The sequence below is a fragment of the Aotus nancymaae genome, unplaced genomic scaffold, assembly GCF_030222135.1.
Source record: "Aotus nancymaae isolate 86718 unplaced genomic scaffold, 86718_ANA_hifiasm-v0.15.2.pri h1tg000053l, whole genome shotgun sequence".
Classification (NCBI taxonomy): Eukaryota; Metazoa; Chordata; class Mammalia; order Primates; family Aotidae; genus Aotus; species Aotus nancymaae.
In genome coordinates, this window is record NW_026988467.1 from 32,141,008 (window position 1) to 32,155,178 (window position 14,171).

At 48.5% G+C, this 14,171-nt stretch overlaps 1 protein-coding gene across 1 annotated transcript; it reads right to left on the reverse strand.

The window, feature by feature from the left end:
- Positions 1 to 13,052: 13,052 nt before the first annotated feature.
- On the reverse strand, positions 13,053 to 13,421 carry LOC105709289 (small nuclear ribonucleoprotein Sm D2-like). The gene has a single exon (XM_064363709.1). The coding sequence runs from the start codon at positions 13,419 to 13,421 to the stop codon at positions 13,053 to 13,055; it is 369 nt and encodes a 122-aa protein (XP_064219779.1).
- Between the last annotated feature and the right edge of the window lie 750 nt (positions 13,422 to 14,171).

The following is a 14,171-nucleotide window of genomic DNA, read 5'->3' on the forward strand; positions in this document are numbered from 1 at the left end:
GGTGTGCTGGAGCATCTCTGAAACACACAGGTGCACAGACACAATCGCGCTCCCAGACTGTAGGGCACAACTCTTTATGCAGCAGCAGTAGCACTCCCCTGCCCCATGTGTATGCACTGGAGTAGAAATCCATTTCCTCTGGATTCTTCTCTGTCCTTCTCAGAACCTTCATCTTTAGAGAGCCTTGAAGGTGAGGCCACTTTGGTTGGAAACAGCCAGTTGGGGCAGTGAGGTGGAAGAATGGCCAAAGAGAAACACAGACAATGAAGAGGTCATGTCACTCTGATTGCCCCACCCCCGCTGCAGATTGTCCCAGAGCTTAGGATCCCTCTCCCCTCCCCCTTCTCTTTATGTCTGGAGCTGTGTTGTCAAATACAGGAGCCGCTAGCCATACATGGCTATTGAGCACTTGAAATACAGCCAGTCTGTGTTGAGATGGGCTGAAAGTATAAAATACATATGGAAATTTAAAGACTTAGGAAAAAAGAATGTAAAATAGCTCATGAAAACAATGTTTTCATATTAACCATAATGACAAAATACTTTTATTTTGGAAATACTGGGTTAAATAAAATATATAATTAAAATGAATTTCATCTGTTTCTCTTTATTTAATTACACTGTGGCTCACATTATATTTCTATTGGTCAGCACTGGTCTAGAGCCTGCTGTGATCCAGACTGCTTGGCTGGGCCCTGGTCCCCTATTTGGATCTTGTCATTTCTTTCCACAGAAATGAGACTCTTGTCTCTTAGAGTCCCTTGTTGAATGGGATAAGAAATGAAATAGCCGGGCACAGTGGCTCACACCTGTAATCTCAGCACTTTGGGAGGCTGAGGTGGGCGGATCAAGAGGTCAGGAGATCGAGACCATCCTGGCCAACATGGTGAAACCCCGTCTCTACTAAAATACAAAAAAAATTAGCCAGGCGTGGTGGCACGCGGCTGCAGTCCCAGGTACTCGGGAGGCTGAGGCAGGGGAATCGCTTGAACCAGGGAGGTGGTGCTTGCAGTGAGTCGAGATTGTGCCACTGCACTCCAGCCTGGCAACAGAGCAAGACTCTGTCTAAAAAAAAAAAAAAAAAGAAAGAAAACAGAAATGAAATAATGCTGTATCCGCCTGATGGGGACATCACCTCCTACCTGGATGGTAGGAGGACTTCTATCCATCTCCCTGTAACTTCTGATTTGGGGGCCAGAGGTACAGAGCCCTCCTTCTCCCTGCCAACCCCAGTATCCATTTGGCTTGAAGTACCAGCATGTGCTGGGCCTCTAGCCTAGACACAGGCCCAAAACTCTCCAGGAAGCCCCTCGTAGGCTGTGCCTGCCCTGTCTGGTAGGGTAAAGTCAGGTGGCCCCAAACACTATGTCTTATTCTTCTCTTATTTTTCCTCCTTCCCTCTTAGCTGTCCTCTCCTCCCCCCACCTTCTCTTCTTTTTTAAAAGTCTAATTCTGAGCAGCCGGCTCTGTTCAACCTGACTGGTTTGTTATGGCTTATAATCTGTGCCAGGATTAATTAGCTAATTACTGACAAACGTCCGCTGGCAAGATTCTGCTCCAGCTTGTCAGCTTGAAGTGTTTAATTATTTTAATCATTTACTTTCATCTTCAAAATTTATGCTGCCAAGAGAGTTGCAGGGCATCTTTTAATTATGATTTGGGGTTTCTGCTGGGCTGTGTTCTGTTCCTGAGGACAGGGGACATTATTTATTTTTTTACCAGTACCAAAGCCTGAACACCCGTCTACTCCCAGGGCCTCCATATTCTATGGATGGGAGATGGAGAAGAATCCCAGGTCATCTATGGACACCTCTCCTGTAGCCCCAGAACATGATGTGCACAGGCGCATAAAGGAAATTGAAATTTTGTGAGTACTGTTACGTACTGAACATCATGCTCGTCATTTTTCTATTTTGTTTCATGTTTGTGAGCACAGAATATGGAAACAGCCTGAGAACTGGTTGGAGTGTCCTGGGGTGATCAGCAGGGAGAAAAAAGTAAGAAAGGCATTCTTTTATTGATTGATCAATTGATTGATTTTTGTGGTGTGATTTAATTATAGTAAACTGAAGTCGTCTTAAATTTCAGTCTCTGCAAATTGTCACATATACGTCGACCATCATCCAGTCAATAAAGGCTCTGTAATGCCCACTCCCAGCCTATACTTCCCAACAGTAACCACTTCTGACTTCTTTCACCATAGATTTGTTTTTCTAGTCTTCACTCTCATGTAAATAAGAATCTGTGATATGTTTTCTTTTATGTGAAACTGCTTTCCCTCAACATTTTGGCTGTGAGAGGAAGGGGTCTTTAACATAAATCATATTCTCTGGCCAGGGTTTTGCTTTGGGTCCAGCTGAGAGCTTCAACCAATGTATTTTTTTTTTTCCCAGAGCTAGCTGAAGTTTTATTTCAGACCAAAAGAAAAAGAAAAAATGCAATTGAATTGTTATGCAGCTGGAGGCAGGGGCAAGGAGGGTCCCCAGGCAGTAAACTCCCCAAGGGTGGGCTGAGGGCTAGGGCTGAGCCTCAGGTGGGTCTCCTGTTCCCTGTGCTCCCCTGCACAGCGGCCTCCCTCCCGGGCTCTAGGGCAGCCTCAGGAGGGGCAGGCTGGGAGGGGCTGCCGCAGCTGTTCACTTGGGCAGAACGTCAGAGGACTCAGACACCAACCTCCCATTCCAGGTCTCAATCTTCTTCACAACCACGGCCTTGGTGGTGCTGGTGCAGCTGAAGGAGCTGGAGCCCATACAAGAGCCAAAGCTGGAGTCCAGGCCATAGCTGAGGCCGGGGCTTGTGAGGCCCCCATAGGCTGAGCTCAGACCACCTGCATAGCCACTGGTGGTCTTCCTATGGATACTCATGTTCTGCATCTCAGATGCCAGCCAGTTTGCGGTAGGTGGCGATCTTGACGTCCAGGGCCAGCTTGACGTTCATCAGCTTCTGGTACTCACACAGCTGCCGCGCCATGTCCTGCTTGGCCCGCTGCAGGGCTGCCTGAGGAAGTTGATCCTGTCAGTCAGTCCTTCCAGGCGAGACTCCAGCTCTACCTTGTTCATGTAAGCTTCATCCACATCCTTCTGGATGAGGACAAATTCATTCTCCATCTCCTCATACTTGTTCTTGGAAGTCCTCCACCAGCCCCTGCATGTTGCCAAGCTCCGCCTCCAGCTTCCGCTTCTCCTGGCCCAGAGGCTCCAGCTGCCGCCTCAGGTTGTTGCTTAGCTCTCGAACATGCTGTCCATGGTGCTCTGAGCCGTCTTTTGCTGCTGCAGGAGGCTCCACTTGGTCTCCAGCATCTTGTTCTGCTGCTCCAGGAACCCACCTTGTTGATGTAGGAGGCGAACTTGTTGAGGGTCTAGATCTGCTCCTTCTCCTGGGTATGCACGGCCTGGATGTTGGGGTCCACTTCCAGGTTAAAGGGGCTCAGCAGGCTCTGGTTGACCGTGATTGCGGTGATGCCTCCCATACCCATGCCCATGTCCATGCTGCTGGCCCCACCATAGCCTGCACCCAGGCTGCCCCGGAAGCTGCTGCTGCCCACTCGGGAGAAGCTCGAGGAGCTGATGCGGGCACAGGGCCCACTCGTGTAGGAGTGGCTGCTAAAGGTCTGGGGGCCAGAGGTGGACACCTTGTAGGACTTCTGGGTTGCCCTGATGGATGTGGTGGAGGCAGGAGTGGAGGCAGGCAGGCTGAACCAGGCGGAGATTCCAGAAGGAGCAGAAGCTGCTTCCTCTCAACCCATGTTCTTAAAAAGACTGCCATGGTTTCCTCCTATAAGCATTGTTTTGAAAGTGAATTTGGAGGCTCATCCCTGTAATCCCAACTCTTTGGGAGGCCAAGGCAAGCAGATTGCTTGAGCCCAGGAGTTCGAGACCAGCCTGGGCAACATGCCAAAACCCCACCTCTACAAAAAATACAAAAAACTTGGCCAGACATGGTGGTGCACACCTGTGGTCCCAGCTACTACGGAGGCTGAGGCTGAAGGATCACTTGAGCCTGAGAGGTCGAGACTACAGTGAGATGTGATTGCACCACTGCAGTCCAGCCTGAGTGGCAGGGTGAGGCCCTGTCTCAAAAAAAAAACAGAGAGTTTGGATATAATTTTTCTCCTTCATTCTCTCTCCTTCTCTAGTTTTTCCTTTTCCCTCTCTTCCTCCTCTTCTCCTTGCTCTTCCCCCTCCTCTCCTTGCTCTTCCCCCTGGCCATAGTCATGATTTCCACTACATCTTATTAGGAAGTTCTTTCTGAGCTCTAATTTATGCCATTCTGGATACAAAGGCTTATGAGTTTCCTAAAGACACGGTATTCAGAGGAGGGTTTTGAAGAGCAAAAGATTCCCCTATTATGGGTCGAATTGTGTCCCCTAAAAAAGATATGCTGGATTCCAAGTCCCCACTACCTCGAAATGTAGCCTCAACAGGAAATGGGGTCTTTACAGACGTGGTCAAGTTAAAATGAGTCATTAGGGTGAGCCCTAATCCAAGAAGACTGGTGTCCTTATGAAAAGGGGAAATTTGGACACACACACACACACACACACACACACACACACACACACAGGGAACACCATGTGAAGATAAAGGCGGAGATGGAGGCATGCATCCTCAAGCAAGGAAACATTGTCCCTGGATCCCTAAGAGGGAACCAACCTGCCAACACCTTGATTGCAGACTTCAAGCCTCCAGAACTGTGAGACAAAACCAATCTCTCTCCCTCCCTCCCTCCCTCCTTTCTTCCTCCTTCCCTCCCTCCCTCCCTCCCTCCCTTTCTTTCTTTCTTTCTTTCTTCCTTCCTTTCTTTCTTCTTTCTTTTTCTTCTTATTTTGGGACAGAGTCTCACTCTGTCACCCAGGCTGGACTGCAGTGGCACTATCTCAGCTCACTGCAACCTCCACCTCCTGAGTTCAAGCAATTCTCCTGCCTCAGCCTCCAATGTAGCTGGGATTACAGGCACGCACCACCATACCCAGCTATTTTTTGTATTTTTAGTAGAGATGAGATTTCACTACATTGGCCAGGCTGGTCTCAAACTCCTGACCTCTAGTGATCTGCCCACCTCAGCCTCCCAAAGTGCTGGGATTATAGGCCAGAAATACCGCACTTGCCATCTTCCTTCCTTCCTTCCTTCCTTCCTTCCTTCCTTCCTCCCTCCCTTCCTTCCTTCCTTCTCTCCCTCCCTCCCTCCGTCTCTCTCTGTCTCTCTGTCTTTCTTTCTCTCTTTCTGACAGAGTCTCAAACTATCACCCAGGCTGGAGTGTAGTGGCATGATCTCAGCTCACAAAACCTCTGCCCCCAGAGTTCAAGTGATTCTCCTGCCTCAGCCTCTTGAGTAGCTAGGACTATAGGCATGCACCAAACCTGGCTAATTTTTGTATTTTAGTAGAGACAGGGTTTCACCATGTTGGTCAGGATGGCCTCAATCTCTTGACCTTGTGATCTGCCTGCCTCAGCCTACCAAGTATTAGGATTACAGGTATGAGCCACCACACCTGGTTCACTCTTTCTCCCTTCCCTCTCCTCCCCTCCCCTCCCCTTCCCTTCTCCTTCCTTCCTTTTTTTGTTTTGACACAGTCTCACTCTGATTGCCAAGGTTGGAATGCAGTGGTGTGACTAAGGCTCACTACAGCCTCAACCTCCCTAGGCTCAGGTGATATTTCCCCTCTCAGCCTCCCCAGTAACTGGGACCACAGGCACACACTACCATGCCCAGCTAATTTTTTTTTTTTTTTTTTTTTGTATTTTTGGTAGAGACAGGGTTTTGTCATGTTGCCTACGCTGGTCTCCTGGAAGGAAGAAAGGAAGGAAGGAAGGAAGGAAGGAAGTCCTCACTCTGGACTCATGCAATCTACCTGCCTCAGCCTCCCAAAGTGTTGGGATTACAGGCGTGAGCCACTGCACCAGCTCAAGACAATACATTTTGTAATTTCAGCAGTGCTCTGTTGCAACACCCCTAGGAAAATACTGCACCCCCAAAGGGAGCTCCGGTTGGGTCTTTCTGAATCTGTGTCATGAGACCGACAGCAACCTCTGCGGGATCCTCCATGCTAACCCAGCCCCAGGCTGGGAGTGACTGAGGTGACAGCTCCAAGTTGGGAGACAGACTAAGGAGAGGAGAAAGATCAAATTAATGAGCTCAGCAATGCCATTAATGAGGCACCAGGCAATATCCAGGGGGCTTCTGTGATGGCCTACACCAGGGCAAGATTAGCCAAAGGATGCCGGGAGCCAGCCCGGGCCAGGTTCTGATGTGATGTGATCTGTCCTCTTGATGCCTCCCTTCCACAAAGTCCAGGGTGGGCCTGGGAGTAAACACAGAGTCCTCACCCAGTGGCTGAGATGGCTTCGGAGTCCCCTCCACTTCTCTGGACCTGGCACATGACCCTGCACACGGCATTGCACCTTCTGCCATGCAGGTTCATACCTGAGTCTACCCTCAGTAGAACAGTCTACCTATTCCTATGTACCAGGCTCAGCAAAGTCACCCTATCTACTTGTGTTTCCCTCCTCCTATTCCCACCCACCTTGAAAGTTCCATCTGGAACAGTTTGCTTCATAGGAATACAAGCGAGCAGCTTGCTAGCCTCTCTGGCAAATGCATAGGGAACCTCCTGCCCAAATCCTACAAAATCCTTCTTTCTCTGGGTTCTTGCTGGTCCATGCTAAAAATCCCATCATCCGGCCTCCTTCTGAGGATCCTGTCCTTAAGGTCAGAGCTAGCTCTCACTGCCTTCTGCCAGAGCTCAAAGTTTCTGCCTAACAAGACCCTCCTCACCGACAGCCACAGACTCTCCCTGTTTTGTCCATGGAGGTCCATATGGGGTCTGAGTCCCTGTCACAGTCTGTATCTTCTATAGCTAGGTCTAGCTTATGATGACTTATATGACGACGGGCCTGGCCAGACCCCCTCACCATCATGTGCTGTCTGAGGATCTCAAACACAGATGAGTGGAGACCCGTGCCTGGGAAGCCTCATAATGAAGTAAGGCCTGAGGAGAGAAATAAGATGAGATCTGGGTTCTAGCCTTGGGTCTATTTTTTTTTTTTTTTTTTTTTTTGAGACAGAGTTTTGCTCTGTTACCCAGGCTGAAGTGCAGTGGCACAATCTTGGCTCACTGCAATTCTTTGCCTCCCAGGTTCAAGCAATTCTCCTGCCTCAGCCTCCTGAGTAGCTGGGATTACAGGTGCCTACCACCACACCTGGCCAATTTTTGTATTTTTAGTAGAGACGGGGTTTCACCATGTTAGCCAGGCTGGTCTCAAACACCTGACCTCAGGTGATCCACCTGCCTTGCCTCCCAAAGTGCTGGGATTACAGGCGTGAGCCACCGTGCCCGGCCTGCATGATTCCACTTATGTGAGGTACCTACAGTAGTCAAATCCACAGAGACAGAAAGTAGCATGGTGGTTTCCGGAGTTGTGGGAGGGGCAATGCGGAGTTATTGTTAATGGGTATAGAGTTTTATTTTTGCAGGATGAAAAGAGTTCTGTAAACAGATGGTGGTAGTGGTAGCACAACAATGAGAATCTCCTTAATACCACAAAACTGTACACTTAAAGTGGTTAAAATGGCAAACTTTGTTATGTATATTTTACTGCAATTTAAAAATAAGCAATAAAAACAAACCGCGAAGCTCTGAACAAATGTCACACTATTAGTATTACAGCCACTTTTGCACTTGGCTCTGGGGACCTCAACAGGCCTCCTTGTCCTCCACCACAATAAAAGCCCCTCCATTCTCATTTGTTATCATTTCTAAACAATTTCTATGAAATATGCTTTTATAGTTGCTATAGGTTTGGTCTTCAGTCCTCACATTCTAGATAGAGTAACACAGGGGTTAGAGGAACAGTGAGTCTGCAGATCTGGGTTCCAATTTGGCTCTGTTGTTTATCAGCTGCACAAGATACTTCTTCAAGCCTTTTTTTCTCATGAGGTGAGCAATTATACTGATCTCATAACACAGTTGTAATAATTAAATAAAAGAATGTGGCCGGGCATGGTGGCTCACGCCTGTAATCTCAGCACTTTGGGAGGCCGAGGCAGGTGGATCATAAGGTCAAGAGATTGAGACTGTCCAGGCCAACATGGTGAAACCACGTCTCTACTAAAAATACATAAATTAGCCAGGCGTGGTGCGCTCCTGTAATCTCAGCTACTCGGGAGACTGAGGCAGGAGAATTGCTTGAACCCCGGAGGCAGAGGTTGCAGTGAGCCGAGATCACGCCACCGCACTCCAGCCTGGGCAACAGCGTGAGACTCCCTCTCAAAAAAAAAAAAGCATGAGGCCGAGTGCAGGGGTTCACGCCTGTAATCCTAGCACTTTGGGAGGTCAAGGTGGGTGGATCACGAGGTCAGGAGATCAAGATCATCCTGGCTAACACAGTGAAATCCCATCTCCACTAAAATACAAAAAAATTAGCCGGGTGTGGTGGCATGCACCTGTAGTCCCAGCTACTCTGGAGGCTGAGACAGGAGAACCGCTTGAACCCAAGAGGTGGAGGTTGCAGTGAGCCGAGATCATGCCACTGCACTCCAGCCTGGGCAACAGAGCAAGACTCAGTCTCAAAAAAAAAAAAATGTGTTGATATAGAATAAACAAGACTTGGCACCTAAGAAAATAGGGGTTTTCAGGAGGGGGAGGTTGCGGTGAGCTGAGATTGCACCATTGCACTCCAGCCTCGGCAACAAGAGGGAGACTCTGTCTCAAAAAAAAAAGAAGAAGAGAAAATGGGGGTTTCAGGAAGGAGAGAAGTAGAGGACGATTCCTGTTTCTGGCTTGGGCAACAACTGGGTTGGTAGTGGTACCAGGTGGGGTTAGAGAAAGAGAAGGGGAAGAAGGTTTGGGGCAAGATGATGAAGCCAGTATTGGACACACTGAGTTGCGAGAAAGATGATGGGGGAGTGGTGTCCAATAGGAGCAGGCTAAAAGTGTCCAGATTGCAGGTGAGACATCTGGGCTGGAGACAGAGACTAGTGAGTTAGGAGAACCTGACTCAGGCCTAGTGAGACATAGATGAAAAGAGAAGAGGATAGGAGCCCACGCCAGCATTTAAAGGGTAGGTGGGAAAAGAGGAGCACAGGACCCCGAACAAGTATCACAAGAGAGGGAGAGGAAGAGGAGGAGCAGAGAGTGCTATCGCAGACGCTAAGGACAGGGAGGGCTCCAGGGGAGAGGCCAGGGTCCACAGGGCCAAGTGTCTCAGACAGGTGGTAAGAACGCCCACTGGGTTTGGGATCAACATCCGTGTGTACTGGCAGCTCTATCAAGAGTATAGATTGAAGCCAGACCACAGTGTGTTGCAGAGACAATGAAAGGGAAGTGTATCCACTGACTGCAACTCTTCTTCTAAGAATTGCATTAGTGAAGGAAAGAAAGGGATTTGAATGATAGCTTACGGAGAGGCAAGCCTGTTTTGGAATGGGGAAAACCTAAACAAATTTTTAGGCTAAAGAAGGAGTCAGGGCCGAGCATGGTGGCTCACTCCTATAATCCCAACCCTTTGGGAGGCCGAGGCAATAGGATCACTTCAGGTCAGGAGTTCAAAACCAGCCTGGCCAACGTGGTAAAATCCTGTCTCTACTAAAAATACAAAAATTAGTCGGGTATGACAGTGCATGCCCATAATCCCAGCTACTCAGCAGGCTGAGGCAGGAGAATCACCTGAACCTGGGAGGCAGAGGTTGCAGTGAGCTGAGATGACGCCACTGCACTTCAGCCTGGGCGACAGAGCTAGAGTCCATCTCAAAAAAAAAAGGGATTCAGTAAACTGGGAGAAGGGTGAAGATACAGACTGAAGGAGAAGAGCAAAGGGTTGACCAAGGGCTAGATATTTCCAGCCTCCCTCCCTTTGGGCATCTCCTTGCCCATTCTGTGGGCATAGTCAGAGAGCCTAGACCAATTCAGGCTCTCCCTGTGCTAAAAGGGGACCCCTTTGCCCTTTGAAATAGGCAGATAAGGGCATGTGAAGGGGTGTGCTTCAGTGTCCAGGCCTACATCGTCCACACTGAGATTGTCCACATATACCCTCATTCCCACCCCAGACACACATATACCTTTTCTTTTTAAAATTTTTTACTCTTTCAATAGAAACAGGGTCTCACTATGTTGCTCAAGCCGGTCTTGAACTTCTGAGCTCAAGCAATCCTCCCACCTCGGCTTCCCAAATTGTTAGGATTACAGCTCCCACCTAGGTCTCCCAAAATGCTAGAATGACAGGCATGGGCCATTGAGCCCAGCCACACATACCTTTTCTAACACACTATTTACATAGACATCATGAAGATATGTGGAATTTTTATAGCATATTCTCTCCTATATTATTCACAAGGTTGTGACGATCAAATAAGAAGCGTATCTAAATGCTTTGTAAAAATATAAATGATATAAATATTAAAAATTAATACTTCTTAATTAATAATTCTTACTATCATTGACGAACAGGCTCCATACACACACGTAAGCCCATGAACATGTGCAGAGGCTCTCATACGTCCACCTTGCTCATACTGCTTGGCTAGGGCTTATGTGTCCACACAAGTTCATGAATTCACTAAGACACACTCACCCACTCCCCTACAGGCCCACACAAATCTTTACAGGCTAACACACACTTACACACTGTCCATCACATTCTCGACAGACCCATACATGTTGAAGTTCACAAACACACTCTCACGAGCATACTCATACACTGCTATTTAGGTTCATGTGTATGTGGGTATGCACAACACACACACACACACTGCCACACTCACAGAGGTGTGTGTGCCCACACACAATTAAACTGAGAATCTTCCAGCCTAAGGAGAGCTGAGTTGACTGAATAACCATGAGCCAGGGAGAATACCTCGGTTAGCAAATTATTTCACCGCAGATCTGCAGCTTTGCTCCAGGACATTTGTTTCAGAAGGGAATCAATGTGTCTGGGGCCAAGGCAGAGAGAGAAGGGAGCAGGTTTGAAAGAACAAAACTCTTCTCTCTCCCTCCTGGTCTGCCTCTCCCCAGATGCCCAAGAGCTCCCACTCCCACTCTCCTGAGCAGAAGCTGGTGATTCTCTGAGCTGCTGTCCTTGACCTTGGAGAGCCCTTATCCCTGAGACCAATGCCAGTCATCAAATACATCTCACAGGATGTCTGCACAAACTCAGCTTCCCCAAGCCCCTTGCCTCCCTCCTCCTGGCTTCACTGTTGCATCCCCCGCAGGTGAATGATACACAGCTGGGTCCCCACTTGGGTAAGTTTAAAAATGAGTTCAGGGAAAGGAAGAGTTTTATCCAAGGAGTGGCGTGTGTTGGTTATGATTTCATGAGGGTCGCAACTTTTCACAAGCCCCCAATAGGTGCCCTGCCATTTCCCATAACAGCTGGTTATCTCCAGGCCTCCTGGCGTTACTCTCAGCACACACTCTTACCTTTTTCTGTTTGTTTGTTTGTTCCTGAGACGGAGTCTTGCTCTGTCACCCAGGCTGGAGTGCAGTGGCACCATCTCAGCTCACTGCAACTTCCGCCTTCCAGGTTCAAGTGATTCTCCTGCCTCAGCTTCCTGAGTAGCTGAGATCACAGGCCTGCGCCACCACACCCGGCTACTTTTTGTATTTTTAGTAGAGATGGGGTTTGACCATGTTGGCCAGGCTGGTCTCGAACTTCTGACTTCGGGATCCACCCGCCTCGGCCTCCCAAAGTGCTGGGATTACAGGCGTGAACCACCGTGCCTGGCCAACCTCACTTGTTTCTTTACAGAGAACATACATAGATTAGGGACCATCAGAAAAAGTCCCTTTTAACTTCCTGAGCCACTACCACCATCAGGAGAAGCTACTCACATTTGTCTCATTTTTACCTTCTCCCTCTCAGAAGGGTGCAGGGCTGACTGCTCACTGACGCCCCACATCCCGCCCCCCCACACTGTCTGATAACTTGCTTCATCAACAATTTCTCCCTTTCTCCTGCATCGTCAGTCTCTTGGTCTCTACTAGATCCTTCCCTTCACGGATAGATATGGTGCTGTCTCTTCCATCTTAAAAAACGAGTTCTCTTGGCCAGGCACGGTGGCTTACATCTGTCACCCCAGCACTTTCAGAGGCTGAGGTGGGAGAATTGCTTGAGTCCAGGAGTTCAAGAGCAGCCTGGGAAACATAGTGAGACTCCATTTCTACTGAAAGAAAAATTAAAAAATTAGCCGGGCATGGTGTCGCACACCTGTAGTCCCAGCTACTTGGGAGGCTGAGGTGGAGGGTCGCTTGAGTCCCACAGGTCACGGCTTCAGTGAGCTATGATCACATATGATCGCATCACTGGACTCCAGCTCCGTGTGACAAAGCAAGACCTTATCTCAAAAAAACAAAAAAGTTCTTCTATACAACATTTGCTTCTATCTGCCACTCTGTCTCTTTCCTTTCATTCATTGCCAATCTTCTTAAAAGAGTTGCCTCTACTCTGTCTCTCCTCCTATCACCCCCTCGTTCCCCAAATCACCGCAATCTGTCTCCTGCACCCCACTCCACATACACACAACTGCTCACCAGGGGTCCCAGCTAGACCCAAGGTTTACTTTTCAGTCCCTGCAGTGGGGACCTCTTAGCAGCGCTGGATACTGCTGACCATTCCTTTCTCTTGGAACTCTTTCCCCTGGTTGTCTTCTCTCTTGACAAGTCTCGGCTCTCTTCTCTCCTTACCTCTCTGACAACCTCTTTTTTTTTTTTTTTTTTTTTTGAGACAGAGTTTTGCTCTTGTTGCCCAGGCTGGAGTGAAATGGTGCGATCTCTGTTCATCACAACCTCCACCTCCCGGGTTCAAGCGATTCTCCTGCCTCAGCCTCCCGAGTAGCTGGGGTTACAGGCATGCACCAACATTCCTGGCTAATTTTCTATTTTTAGTAGAGACAGGGTTTCTCCATGTTGGTCAGGATGGTCTTGAACTCCTGACCTCTGCAGCCTGCTGGTTTTATATCTTTTTTTTTTTTTTTTTTTTTCAGAAAAAAACACAGAGCTTTATTATTCTCAACATCAGCGGCAGCGGTCTCTGTAGGACAGGGGAGTGAGTCCTGTTGACTGATCAGATAGGTGGCTCCTGTTTGCCGGTGATAAGCAGGTTCCACAGGACCACGATGACTGAGTCCCCACACAGGAACATCTTGGAGATGTAGCGGTCTTTGTTGACTGGCTTGGACTTCTTGCCCTTGCTGCTCTTGGGTACCTCAGTCCACATCTCCTTCACGTTCTCCAGCACCATGTTGCAGCGCCTATCGAAGGCCTTCACGCGGCCCAGGAGTTTCTTATTGTTGCGGCAGTTGATGAGCACTTGCGTGTTGTTCTTGATGGACTGAGTGAGCACAGAGAGTGGACCTGTGTTAAATTCCTCCTCCTCTCGCTTCTGCAGCTCCTCCGGGGTCATCTGACTCTTGGGCTTGTTGAGGAGGCTCATGTTGGTCATTAAGCTCTCAGTTCACTCTGTTTTGTATCTTTAAAAGATTTAGATGAGGTGTCAACAGTAAGTTAGAAAGGGTAGGAGTGGATGCAGAAAACTCAGTTAGGGGGCTGTTATTTGAATTCAGGTTAAAACTGAGAGTCTCAGTTGAGAAGAGAAGTAGAGTTCTCTAAGAGCTCTTTAGGTGGTAGAAGCTACATAATTAATATTAATTGGATCTGGGAAGTCTAGGAAGGGGGCAGAGGAAGAAGGGGGCAATAAGAGGTTAGGGAGGGACCAGGTGCGGTGGCTCACACCTGTAATCCCAGCACTTTGGGAGGCCAAGGCGGGCAGATCACCTGAGGTCAGGAGTTCCACACCAGCCTGGTCAACATAGTGAAACCCCATCTGTAGTAAAAATACAAAATTAGCTGGGCCTGGTGGCGCATGCCTGTAATCTCAGCTGCTCAGGAGGCTAAAGCAGGAGAATCACTTGAAACTGAGAGACGGAGGTTGCAGTGAGCCAAGATTGAGTCATTGCATTCCAGCCTGGGCAACAAGAGTGAAAAAAACAAAACAAAACAAAACCATAATGCTAAAATGTGGGCGTAGTAAAAACATAGACAGATAGATAGATAAAATACAAATCTAGGCCGGGTACAGTGGCTTATGCTTGTAATCCAAGCACTTTGAGAGGCTCAGAAGGGAGGATTGCTGGAAGCCAGGAGTTCGAGACTAGCCTGGGCAACATAGGGAGACCCCATCTCT

Excerpts from the sequence above, each read along its gene's own strand:
- LOC105709289 (XM_064363709.1), bottom strand. The coding sequence starts at position 13,421 with ATGAGCCTCCTCAACAAGCCCAAGAGTCAGATGACCCCGGAGGAGCTG.